Source organism: Coptis chinensis, chromosome 7, assembly GCF_015680905.1.
Source record: "Coptis chinensis isolate HL-2020 chromosome 7, ASM1568090v1, whole genome shotgun sequence".
Lineage (NCBI taxonomy): Eukaryota > Viridiplantae > Streptophyta > Magnoliopsida > Ranunculales > Ranunculaceae > Coptis > Coptis chinensis.
Genome location: NC_141462.1, coordinates 29,048,435 through 29,062,079, shown reverse-complemented (window position 1 = coordinate 29,062,079; position 13,645 = coordinate 29,048,435). Strand labels below are relative to the sequence as shown.

At 36.8% G+C, this 13,645-nt stretch overlaps 1 protein-coding gene and 1 pseudogene across 1 annotated transcript; one reads left to right on the top strand and one right to left on the bottom strand.

Moving 5' to 3' along the window:
- The first annotated feature begins 1,278 nt into the window (after positions 1-1,278).
- On the top strand, positions 1,279-2,659 carry LOC147486999 (serine/threonine-protein kinase PEPKR2 pseudogene; annotated as a pseudogene).
- A 7,657-nt stretch (positions 2,660-10,316) lies between these two features.
- LOC147486998 (protein PSK SIMULATOR 1-like) lies at positions 10,317-13,152 on the bottom strand. The gene is made up of 2 exons (XM_086570393.1): positions 12,958-13,152; positions 10,317-12,724 (listed from the first exon to the last, which is right to left on the bottom strand). Exon 2 carries the CDS (start codon positions 12,701-12,703, stop codon positions 10,982-10,984), a length of 1,722 nt encoding a protein of 573 aa, XP_086426519.1. The 5' UTR covers positions 12,704-12,724; positions 12,958-13,152; the 3' UTR covers positions 10,317-10,981.
- Positions 13,153-13,645: the final 493 nt, after the last annotated feature.

Below are 13,645 nucleotides of genomic sequence, written 5' to 3'. Positions count from 1 at the left end.
ACCAAACCAAACTATTAACCACCACAACAACAACAACAACAACGACAATTCATTATTCATGACTAGGACACTAATTAAAACATAGAATACACACTTACATACTAAGCAACAATATAACCAAACTTTCACCAACATAACGCAGGAAGAACAGAAGAAGAGCCAAGGAACCTGCAGCTTCTCATCCAAATCAATTTAAACAAATCAATCAACCACAATGAGAAACACAAATACCAGACTAAACTAAATTTGTATATTAAATTCACTCTTCACTAATATCAATCTCTTATATAAAGCTAAGAAGTGATTTTATAGGTACCAATAGGGATATGACCAAGTGCTCAAGAATATCAACACCGTCTCTCGCCTGAACAGGGGTGTCTCTCGCCTGAACAGTGGTAGTTGAAATATATCAACTACAAAAAAATTCATATTTATTAGAAAATAATTTTGTTAAACTATAATCACCAACAAAAAGTATATTCACCCTTACCCCGCGTGCTAAGTTCTGTACTTTTCAACTCTAAAGATCTAAACTTAATGAAACAACCGAAAAAATCACTGAAACAAATCTTCATGTCGACTCTTTTTTTAAAAGTTTTGTGACTAACGGGTCAAATGGGGCATGGACATTGCCAATGCGACGATGCATGCCAAGGTTTCGTGACTTATTGGCTCCGCCACTGTGCACATGTCCGTGTTAAGCTGGATATGTGTTAGCGATCCCTTTCTTGTCAGCAGATACAAAAAGTAGCATAATTTTGGAGATAATAAGGAATTTTTTTGGACTCACCAAAAATTGATCAGCTTCTAATTCATGCTTACTTATATTCATTAAGTTTTGTCTTCCCGTTGTGTTAAAATTAACAAATGATTCCATACTTTTAATCCAGACTATTATAAAAGACAAAGTATAAACGATGCCAATTATAGGAACCAGTAAGCACAATAAGATACACATTGACACATTGTTCTCATCTTGCACTATTAGAAACAAACAAAAAAAATCTTTTATTTGGGAGAGAGTGTGAGAATGAGAGAGAGAGAGAGAGAAAGAGAGAGTGCAGATTTTTTAGGTTTTACCTTTTGGATTTGGGAAGGAGAGTTGAAAATTAACTTGAAATTAGTTTGGCTGAAAGAATTGGGGAAAGGTATGCGTGAGGGAGAGAGGAAAAATAGATTTTAGGTTTTTTTTCTTATTATTATTTTATTTTTCCAAATAAATTTTTAGTGGGAACGAAATTAATGAAATTAGTTTGGCACTGATAATTGGGGAAAGGTATGCCGACAGTTGAAATTGGTTGGAAGATATTTGTAGATGATTTTGATTTAGGGCGTGTGCTACAAAATATTAAACAACTGTTGGGAAATTTATTAATCGATAGTCTGAACTCACCAACTAGTGAAAACCATAATAAGCCTCTATCCAGGGTTAGTAACTCTGAATGTTTAACACCATCGGCCACATCTAAAACCCATAGAATACTAAAACTATCTGGAGAGTTTTACCCCGGATGCGGACCTTCAGATTTTACCCGGCGCATCTAAATGCGAGGGTAACTTCCCACGCATTTAAACCTGCCGGCTATTCTTTATAAGCGCCCTTCTCGGGTAAACTCGCTTTTTGGTAGTGTGATACATCTCAACTCAACTACTAGCTGCGGTTGTTGATACATCTTGTGGAAGTCCCGGACGGTCAAAGCGGGAAGAAGAGAAAGTTAGAGTGCGTTGATGCTGGCACTAAGATAGGAATCCGAAGAAATTTGTAGATGATTTTGATTTAGGACGGTAATCGGGAAGGGTAAATGGTTCAGTGAGGTTGTGCACAAGTAAGGCAAACGGAGTAGAGTTTGCCTTAAAAAACCCTAAGTAAAGTGGATAAGAAGACAGATAGTCAGGAGATAGAAATAATGCAACACCTGTCTGGCCATCCTGGTCAAAAGTCACTCTAAACTAATAATGAGTTTATGAGGACATTGACTGTTTTCATCTCGTAATGGAGTTATGCTCCGGTGGGGATTTGTTTGAGCATATTGTTAATAATGGGCCGTGTTCAGAAAGCCAAGCAGCTCTTATGTTTAAAGAGTTGATAGTAGTTATCAAGTATTGTCATGAAAAGGGTGTTGTGCACAGAGACATTAAGCCGGAGAACGTCTTCCTCACTTCATCGGGAAAGATGAAGCTTGCAGATTTTGGACTAGCTGCGTGGATCACAATTGGTAAGTTGTCTGGTTTAGTTGGTAGTCCAGTTTATGTTGCCCCAGAAGTTCTGGTGGGAGATTATTCTGAGAAGGTTGATATATGGAGTGTTGGTGTCCTCCTTCATGTCCTCCTAGTTGGTGAGTTACCGTTTCAGGCCAATACTAAAGAGGCAATTGATGAGGCACATAAGAAAGAGAACTTAAATATAAATTCTGGGATTCAGGAAACCATATCTCTTCCTGCTCGAGATCTGCTTAGAAGAATGCTCACAAGGGATGCTTCATTAAGGCTAAGTGCGGATGAAGTACTGAGGCATCCCTGGTTTATCTGTCACACAAAGCAATTGTGGAAGCCAACGTCGAATAAGCATAAAGAGAGAAAAGTTTTGGAAGATCTCTCCAACCAACTTGCATCACCGAAATTGGAAGTGAACGCCAACAAGTTTTGTAGAGCATTCTAAATATGGGATATTGGCTGCTGCAACCAAACATGACCAAAGGCGATGCTGGTTGAGCTTACAGAGCAAGATGATGATAAGATGGCATGTTAATCGTAAATCCACATCAAAGATTTGGAGTCCTATGCTTAAAAATCAGTGGAATGTTGCTTATGTAAGTTGGCTGCATTGTGTCATCAAAGAAATCGAGTGTTTGTTGAAGACAAATCTCCCCATATACCATATCCATTGTAAATAATATGAATATATTATGTACTAGACAGTTGGCATGCAAATGACAATGCCCACTACGGTGCCTAGAAATAGAGGCCAATGTACTATAATCAAATTACTGTTGACAAAGTAAATAGTTCTTGTGTTCAGTTTCTTCAATATTATTCTTATGTGTTATTAGAATCACATTTCACGCCATTGAATTCTTTGAAGTTCATTCATAATAAAGTAGTAGTTGTCATTTAACCTACCCCTCACATGGAAGTAAGGAACATACGACTTTAATGAAACAAGCTCTGGGCTTGAATAAGCTGAAGCTGCTCAAACATTAAGCTAAATCAATCTGAAATTGCTAATGCCCCTTCTGCACTGAATTATAACGAACAAACAACAGGGAAGAACCAATTTGTTTGTTGTAATCAAGTAAGTATTAAGCAACACAGCTAACACTCATCAACCGAAATATGCTTAGGGCTTTTAGACAAATCCCTAAAGAATGAATTTTTCCTCAGCTCAACTAAGTTCGATGGTCATTTCATCCAACCCCCAACACACACACTTTTCTGAAGAATTACTGACACTTCTGATTCTATTGATAGTACTAGTATGCGAACCGAGCTTCGCACCGGTTTTTCGAAAATAGTCGGTGCACATATGGTATTTTAAGAAAATTCTGCTCATGGATCATTCTAAGTTGATGCTTAATAGCTTCACATATATATATGATGTATGTATATGCTCTGTAAGACTAGGTCACTTATCTTCAAGTGAGCAATTATTATATACACTACCCTGTCCCATGGTGGTATATGTTTGGGCTGGAGGATTGAGATTTGATTCGGACTAAAGCTTATTTTCCGTGGGACTATTGACCTGAAGTGTCACTACATAACACAAAATATCCCCCTGGTCATGCAATTTAAAAGATTGATTCAAATAGCTTAGAAACCATAAGGTTAAAGTAAATTCAGGATCCAACTGCAAACTTTAGGAAAAGCCCATTTTACCTCAATGCAACACAACAATCCATTTTATTGTCAGATTTCTAAGTGGATTCATAGATAATTGTCTGAAATAACTCTGGTTCACAATTGTTTTTAGATAAGACAACACTCTTTAATACCAAAAGGAATGATGTTTTAGTTATATATATATATTTAAATTAGATGAGCATCCCCTATATAATTACAATTAGAATCCAAAGAAACCATGCTAATTATCGATCTCGAATGACGGGTTTCAAGACTTTAGGAAAAAAAAACCTCGGTGCGTAGCACGGTTTGCATACTTGTACACTACTATGACACTCATTCGCAAGGCATAAACTCTAGTTGATCTCTGTTGTGGCATTCCCATATGCTTCCTAATTCCTATATGTTTCCATATTCTCTATACCATACCCTCTTTTTTCTTCCCACTCCCTCACCGGTCCCCTCTGTAAGTAAACATCTTTTCCTGCTTAGGTTAGCTCTACTTCCTAGCTAGGTTGGTCATCTATCTGGAATTCCATCTCTTGTTTGGTTTCTGGTACCGATTTCAATTCCTTTGTTCAAATCAATATCTATGTCAAGCATCCCTTCCCGGTTGTCAATCCATTGTTCTTCTGTCTAAGGCAAAGGCAAACCCCTCAAACGGAAGTTCCCAGAACAGAAGAGTCGCAGCCCTCTCAGCCGCCCTCAACAAAAAAGAGAAGAAAAGGAATAACTTAAGTTATGATACGATGCTCGAGAAGTCAAGCAGAAACACTCAAAGCATGATGCACAGAGAAGAAGTAGAAGATAAGTATCCTTCCGCGGCAATGGATATAGAACAAATATGTGATAGACAAATCAAACAACATCTCCGGAATGGCTACAAATTGCCACTTTGAAAATAAACAAAACACAAAATTTCTAGAAATAAAAAATATCTGAGCACGATAAAAAACAAAGGTGTTCATTTCACTAATTGAATCATCTGAGAAGCATATATAACACCCCGTCTTGTATTTTTTTTCCTATAATAATAATAATAATGAAAATAATAAAAAAAATAGATAAAACATATATAGGATATCCAGCAGTTACGGATAAAAGCCCTTAAATAAGTAGATAAGTTTCAACTCTTGTTTTTCGGGGGAGGTTTTAAAAACTAAAAATAGAGTATTCTCACGTAGAGTTTTGGAAAGAAAAAGAAAAAGAAAAACCCAGCGAGAGTTTTAGAAAAAAAAGGGGAGTTTTACTGAAAGAAGAAAGGGTTTTGAACGAGGAAGATCGTTCTTTCGCGCAGCAGTCGACTTCAGTCTTTCGGGTTTTTCTCGTTGTTCGGTTTATAAACAGTGAGTAGATATTTTTATCTTTCACTAAACCAATATTTTTAAGTCTGTTTAAAAACTTAAATGTCTGATATCTGCTAATCTGCTAATTATTTATGTTCATTTATTCTTCAGTGTTATTCTACATACTGTTTATTCTACATACTGTTCGACTTAATATGCAGTACTGTGATCGACTTAGTCTGGGTACTGTGTAAACAAACCTATGTAATAAAAAGATGATTTTGAATCAAATTTAATTATTTATATACATTTGATATAAGCTTGTTACTGTTGGAATTGTTGAGTTTGGGTAAGCCGATTTTTATTGGGTTTTGGGTTGAAGTGTTGATGTATGTCGAGTTGATATGGGTTGTTATTTGAATTGGAAATGGTGACTGATAGGTTGGTGGTTTCGGTGGTGTTTGGGAGTTGTAGAGGAGCTGTCGAAGCTCCAAAGGTTGTTAATGGTGTCGAATTTGGATTTTTACAGTATGATGAAATCATGAATTGATGGTATAGGTAGGTGGGGTTTTTCATGGGGATGAAAACCGTTGGGTTCATTGTGGTTATAGATGGCCGGTGGTGGCTGCATAGGTGGTGGAGGCGCTGGTGGAGGTTTTGTGAGGAAGGAGATGAACAGTAAAATTCGAATTTGGGCTTGGGCCAAATCGTGGGTTGGGCTTGTGTGTTAAATTTTAGATTTTATTTTTTTTTAGTTAAGTTTAGACTATGGGCCTTAGGTTTTGGGCTTTTGGGTTAGAGGAGTTTAGGCCGGGTTGACCAATGTTGACTGTTGACTTTTGACCAGGGCTGACTTTGACCAGTTGACCCAAAATTTGACTTTTTCCTAAAATTATGATTCGGTCTATTAGGATAAGTCTAGAACTATTAGCATGTTTGACTTAGGCTAAGACCTTTCTAAATATACTTGTGTATATGTATTTACTGCTTTGTGATTTTTCAGTCTTTTACGATACACAACGTTATGACACTTATACATCCATGAAATTAATAACGCGTAAACAAAAAATAATTGAATCAAGATTTTCCTTCGTTCTCTGAAATAATTTATGCAATAAAATTTCAATAATGCGTAAACAAAATTTACCGCACCCTTTTAGAACTCTCCACGCCTCAAGTTTTGGAATTTAGTTTTATGACTGATGATGTCATATGTTAGGTGGACATTTATTGAATGTGCCATAAATGGCCCGTTAGCATTATATATGGGTATTCATTGAATGTGCCATGAATGAATATTCATTGAATGTGCCATGAATGACCTAAAGATTGTTTGAACTAAAGAGGAAGGTAATTCACCTTGCGAAGTTATTAGTTATATTCCTTGAAACAGACGGGAATGTAGGGTTGGGTATTCCTTGAATGTGGCGGGAATGACCGGGACATTCATTGAATGTGCCATGAATGACCCGTTAGTAATATGATAGGTATTCCTTGAATGTGGCGGGAATAACCTAACGTATTCATTGAATGTGTCATGAATGACCGAGTTTTGTGCCCAAAGAGCACATGAAAAATATGTGTATGAAAGCCCAGAGGTGGCTATGATATGGTGGTATTCGGTGGGAGAGAGGCACAGGAATGTATGATTTGGCAAATGTGTGAGTGCAAATCGTGGAGTAGGTACTAAAGGGTGGGTGTAAAAGAAAAGTAATTGATTAATTGATAAGATAAATTGATTTGATTATAATGTGTGGTTGGGTTTACTTTTGAATACATATAGGATATCTACATATGTTATATACAAGTTCTAACTTTCTTTGCAAGAGGGTAGGACTTAATAATATTTTGTCTGGAGGCCGGGTCCTACCCTTTATACAAAGATGGATATCGGTAAGTTGTAATTCAATTATTTAGATATTAAAACGAAGTTACTAGAATGAGTTAATATAATGAAAGTTTTGCTTGGGAAGAAACTATGCGGTTGAGATGATCGGAACTACCTTTCTTCCAAGCTAAGAATGATTAGGTTATGATAGAGTTAAAGTGTTAGTTGGATAAGAAAAGATTTGAAATGTTTACATGTGATTAGTCTACTCATACCAAAGAAATTCCATTTTCTTTGACCCATGTTTGCTTTGTTTTTAACGTGGGTGTGTTCTTGGGAACATAGGTGGAAGGCAGTGGAACCGCGGCGTGTGATTGGGATTCTTGCATGGAGCAGTCCGTTAGTTTTATTTTAGGTCTGATTCTTATTGGAAGGATGTAATAACGTAGTTTATTTTTCATGGCATGAGAACATGGTAGTAAAGACTATAATTCAGAGAGTCTGTTTGATGTTTTGTTTGGACGGGATGATATTTTAATAAAGCAATGGCGGATAATTATTGGGATTATTTTAATTTAAGTTGATTCTTGAATGATATGGCTGTTAGGGTTTTGTATGTGTAGTATCCCCCGTCATAGTCTGGGTTTTTAAACAAGTGAACCTAGTGATGTTTGAGATATTTATATTTCAAATATTCATTTTGTTATTGTTTAGAAATTCGGGCTGTGACAGCATACCACTCAATATTGTAGTTTCGTCCTAGATGCAAGGTTTAGGTCTACCATATTTCCACTGCCAACATAGATTGTTCTGCTATTACATGAACTCAATAAAAGAAGAAACATAACTGTTTTTTCAACTACTAACAATTCCCTGTTCTGATCCTTTTAAAATACATGCATCCCATAAAAAAATTGGTGCTAATCTTGCTTAGTCTATGGTCAGCACCATGCCCATCACTCTATGAACACAAAACGATTTCCTAAAAGCGATCTATGAAATAGTTCTAACCCCGAAAATGTTGGTTAAAGACACTATACTTTCGGCTTTGAGCATGAGCCCCTTCCCGCAGTGGAGCTAGTGACACTACTTGCGAGGAGCAATGCTATTATATCCATTTCTTTCAAACTCCATAAGCCAATGGTGTTGCATACGTTTTGAGGAGGTGGTTGGCCCTCAGATCCGAGGATGAGTCATACCATAGGCAGTTGCACCCAAATCAACAAATTGCCTTCTGAATAGTATAGTTCATTCAACCAATTGCAGGTCCGACTCAGTAAAGAATGGTTTTACTTTTAAAGCATAATGTAATGCCAAAACCTAGTTCATTGCAAACTAAGCCTTGGCATTACGACTATAGTTGACATTTGATACTCCTTTACTCGGAACATAAACACACTTGTTTGTACATCACTGTGGGGCTTTGTATGAAGAAAACAAAGTAAGCAGAATTTAGTGAGTGGTTTATCTGTGGATATCTTCCTAAGAATTAGCATGCTTGAAACTTATTGTTTTATGTATACATTATTGTTCTCTTTTCTTTTCTTGCAGATCATTCTAAATTTGAACGGCTGATAGAAAAGCTGCAAGTTGCTGCTCAGACAAACCAAAATTCTGACAGAGACATGGAGTCAATTGGTATATCTGGCGAGGCAGAGAACAACTCTCCTGAAACAAATGTAGGGCTTGTCATTGTTCCTAATTCTGTTTCTATATGGATTTTTGAAATAAATTTTAATACTATATATCCTTAGGAAGTTCTTGCAAGTTCAAGTACCACTATTCAAATACGGTATCGTAACATTAACATACTGATCACACATACTTCGAACATCACATCTCAGAATATTTAGAATTTATAATAACATATTTAGAATCCAAGTCCTACTTCCTAGTTAATATTGTGTTATATCAAGAACACGAGTCATTATGTTGACAAATTCTAATCATACCTTATGTTTTATAGTAAATAATACACATCAAACTTTTATAATAATAATAAAAAAAAACAAAAAATGCAAAATTCTAACCTTCTATGACCTTTTTCCAATCTATCCTTATTTTCGCAGTAACCCACTCTTGATACTGCTTCAAAAAAACCTTATACCTCTCAAGAATATATATAGAAACATTGAGGAATTGGTGTTTGATTTCGATTGCAAGAGAACACCAGTGTTTGATTTCAATTGCAAGACATAACGGGTGGGGAGTTGGTGTGGAGTTGGACATTGAGGAATTGGTGTTTGATTTCGATTGCAAGACATAAAGGAGGAATGACTAAATAATAACAAAAGAAAAGGTGGAATGGCTAAATAATAACAAAATAGAAATTGCAATTTGAGAGAGTTGAGGAGGCTTCGGAAAGACCGCCTATCATATAGTGTAGAGATGTCTTCCCTAAATGCAATATCAGAATACCTTCCTCAATGTATGAGCAGTCCTGCTGATTCGTGCATTACGGAAAGCAGGGAGTAAAGAGAAGAAAGAAAGGAGATTCATGTAAAAAGTACTAAAGGACATACCTTTAAGTTTTTTTTCTTTCCTTTTTCTTTTTCTTTTTGCAAGTATTCCTTTAAGACTTCAAGTTCCAACAGGCCTCATGTTATAGATGCGTGTTTCTGAGAAGAAAATGTGCTTAGTGCCTTATGTGGTAGCAAGAACGACTTTGTGGGTGATCACAAGTTGGTCACACATGCGGAAAATGCAGTAAAACCCACTCCACGTTTTGAATACCATAAATTACAAAACAACTTCGAGAGCTTTACGTATGAAAGTTTTCTGTTAACATGTTTTCCATGAATAGAAAACAACAGCGTAACCTACATCAGTTCAAAGAGTTGAAGGATGCTAGAAATTTTTCGTCATGTCTTTAGACATTTCCTTTTTCTGTTTCCTCCCTTCTAAAAGAGTAACCCCAAACTCTGAGGTCTCTACCCTGCCTAGGGCCTTAAGGAAATGTCAAATCAAAGGGGAACAAAGAATTCAAAATTTGGATACCAACCCTCCCTCCACCCCCAACAGTTACAAAACTTACTTGTCAAGCAGACAACTACAAAATGGCACGAGTAGTGACATGTAACAAGGACCTAGATATAAGACAGAGATGAAACTGAAGATATATACAAGTTGATAAGCGTCAATTACATGTTACTTACAAACTATATAAATTTATACTTAGGAATACAGAAGAAAGGAACATAGAGATGCCTATAATTTTTCCATTCTAGATTTAGTATTTCATTTTAATTTTTTTCAACTGCCTGAATTTGTACTCCTCCCTTTTAAAGGATATATTTGAGAACTCAGGAGCATGTATATCTTTGGCTTGCCAAATCTGAGTTAAACAATAAGCTCAAAAGATATCCAGCACCAACCAATATTTTTTTTTACTTTATTTACCTGTAAAAATAATATGTATATACAAACGCAATCAAACTGATTTGAATATAGAATAGAAGCTCAGACAATACCTGAATCTCTGCAATGCCTTCTTGTATTAAGGAAATCTTAAGAATTACATAGAAAAAACTGCACCATCACTTCATTAAAACAACAATTTGAAGCATCTACTTAACCCAAGTGGCCCCATCTTCATGGACTTCAGTCAGAGTATATGCATCAGTATGTCTTTTTTCTAAAACAGAGGCCATAAACCCCAACGTCAGTCATCATATGAGGCTAGCAAAGGAATTCACGTGGCAATGAAGAAAATAAACATCTCCAATTCATCTCAGGTCACTGGTAAGGCCTCTGCTCAAGCTACACTTTTACTTCTGTATGCTGTATTGATAGTATAGAACAAGAAAACAAAGAAAATACTATGGTGTTTTCCCAAACAGATAACCTCTGTCAACTGTTGTAACCAAACACAGAGTAGCCTCAATGACCTAACAAGCACCAACGGCACTTTTTCTATCAGCAACAGGTACTGTTCAGCTCCACCAGAATATAGAGCTCATGAGATCAGTTACTTGTCCCTTTATAGAGATATAAAACCATTTGCAAGCTGCCAAGGATTGGAAAACTGTTACCCAATGTAATCCAAATAATCATCGAATTCCATGCTGCTAGCGCACTCCAGTAAAACTTTCTCATTAAGTTCCCTACTGAATCTCCATAGATAGTTTAGACCCACAAGAAGCTCCGTAATAGCAGCTTCTGTCTTTGCCAGATTCGCAAAGAAAAGGGTCTGTACAAGAAGCATACTTGTCCTAGAAACCAAGTGCTGCTGCTGGAAACTGCGTTCGGACTGCCACCGTATCATGTTATGAGCAAGCGGAGCTAACCATCCTATTATCCTTGCCAATTCTTCACTCCAGTCTGATGCAAGATCACTGTCATAATATGATGAAGCCAAGTTCCTCACATACGACTTTAACTTCTCCCTTAGGGCTGCTTTTATACTTGTGGGTAACATATTGTACAGGTCATCTCTTGTGTCTGCACCAATCAAGTGAGGAGATTCCACGAGTTTCTCAATCACGATAATAACATTTGCATAGTGGAGAGCTAAAGCAGCACCACCTAGAGTTGATGGAGGAGCAGAAACTGACCTGAACTTGGAACTGTAATTAACTAAATTAGTATGAAGTGTGTTACCGTGAGCCAGTGGTTCTGCATAGCCATCTTTTAAACCATTCAGACTTTCTGAATAAAAAGTACTTGAACTCAGAGAACCTTCAACCATGGGAGCAGAGCTGTGCAACACAGGAGACAGATTTCCACCCACGATACATCCTTTAAACGGCCCCGCAGGAGTGAAGCGCTTAGTTTTCAAACGTCGAGACATCCCTTGAAGATTAAAAGAATGATATTGCGTCTCCCATTGTGTGTAGTTGTTTTGAGGTGTGCCATGAATTGGTCCCGATTTTGTAGTTGACCTCCCAAGAGGCCCTGATTTTGTTGCAGATCTAGCTAGAGGACCCGAAGCAAACATAACCAAATCAGGATGAACTGACATTTGCCTTAATGCAGAGATGGAGCGGCTGTGAGGAAGATGATTAGTACTCACAGCCGTCAAGTGCTTGACACCTCCTGCTGCAGTTTGATTAACCCCAAAGACGTGGTTTATTCTTCTGAACAGGGTGAAAAGCGACCTTGCCAACAAGCTAACCACATAATTGTATGTTTTCTTCCACATTGAAACCTCTCGCAAATTCTTCACCACCTGCCGCTGCCAAACGACCTTCTTCTTAAACTCGAGCCTATTCCCAGAATTCGGGTCACCAATATTCTGCACTCTCTTCAAAGCCTGTTCAAGCTCGTTTAGAGATTCCATCTCATGATACAAATTCGCACTAGTCATAACCAACTTTTCCATTTTCTTAGCTTTCCTATCCATCTTCTTCCAGGTAAACTCCCACCCAAACAAATCCGCATTATTCTTCATCAAATCATCAAACACACTCTCAAACCGCTGTAACACAGGATCATTACACTTCTTCCCAATCCTCGCAACCGCTGTAACAACAAATCTCAAATTATCAATTATCTCTGCACAAATCAATCCAACAAGATACTCGTCATCATCCGAAACAAACTTCCTAATCCCAACTGAACTCACAATCTCCTCTCTTAACCTAAGTACTTGATCATCACTAAGATTCCTCCATAACTGAACCACTTTCGACATCAAACTCGCAACCTCAAACGACAAAACCCCAATCACTAATTTCTCAGGTTTTTTTCTCTCTAATCCATCTTTCCTAGAAGTTTTCCATAGACTACTAAACCATGATTCTCCCACCATCTTCTCAAAAAACTCAAATTTCTACACAAAAATCAAAAGCCCATCAGCAAAAACTAAAAATAAATCACCCCCAGATCAAAATTCCACCTTTTACCACTACTTTCATGTACTTTACAATGACTAAAAAGTGGGGAAAAAACGATAAAAAATCAATCTTTATCCATTTTTAACACGACAGCAGTCAATTATATCATAAACACAAACCCCAAAGCTAAATAATGAATTGAATTGAAACTTTAAAAAAAAAAACTCACCAGTACTTCAACAGTAGTTCATTTCTGCTACAATGGCTGTGCAACAGCAACAATGATGGGGGTGTGAAAAAGGAGGACGGAGAAAAAAAAAAATTATGTATGGATTGTGAGGCGGTTTGTTTGTTGATTAAAGAGGAAGGAACTGGGAAGCTGTAGTTTTGTAGTGCTGTCTGCTGTGCTGACTTGCTGACTCTGTCTGTAGAAAAAATAGACGTTGGACAAACAAGGAAAAGGTGCATGACACGTGGCAAGTAGTTATGGAGTATGGATTAGTTAAGATATAATAAGTTGGAAATATGCAAGTGTAGTGGATGATTGTTTTTTTTTGTAGTAATTATCGCGTTTGGTGCACGAGATTATGATTTGTTATTTGGTTTAGTGGGGGAATGTTTTATTTGTGTATATATGTATGACTTTGTTATGAATTTATGAGTGTGTACTTTGACTTTTGTCTCAAGCTTTTTTTTTGTGTGTTTCACTTTTGGGCATTTGTTCTCTTTCTGAAATCTAGTCTATAGCTAGCTTCTAAAGTATTCACACTAAAAGGAGAAAATGTAATATGTCATATGCATAGTTCAAGATTTCCGAATCTCTAGAATTTAGACAAATTCAAAAATTTCAATTTCAATTCTTATTCGACTATATTTCAAATACATTCTGAAATTCATATTTTTTTCAATTCTTGATC

Excerpts from the sequence above, each read along its gene's own strand:
- LOC147486998 (XM_086570393.1), bottom strand. The coding sequence starts at position 12,703 with ATGGTGGGAGAATCATGGTTTAGTAGTCTATGGAAAACTTCTAGGAAA.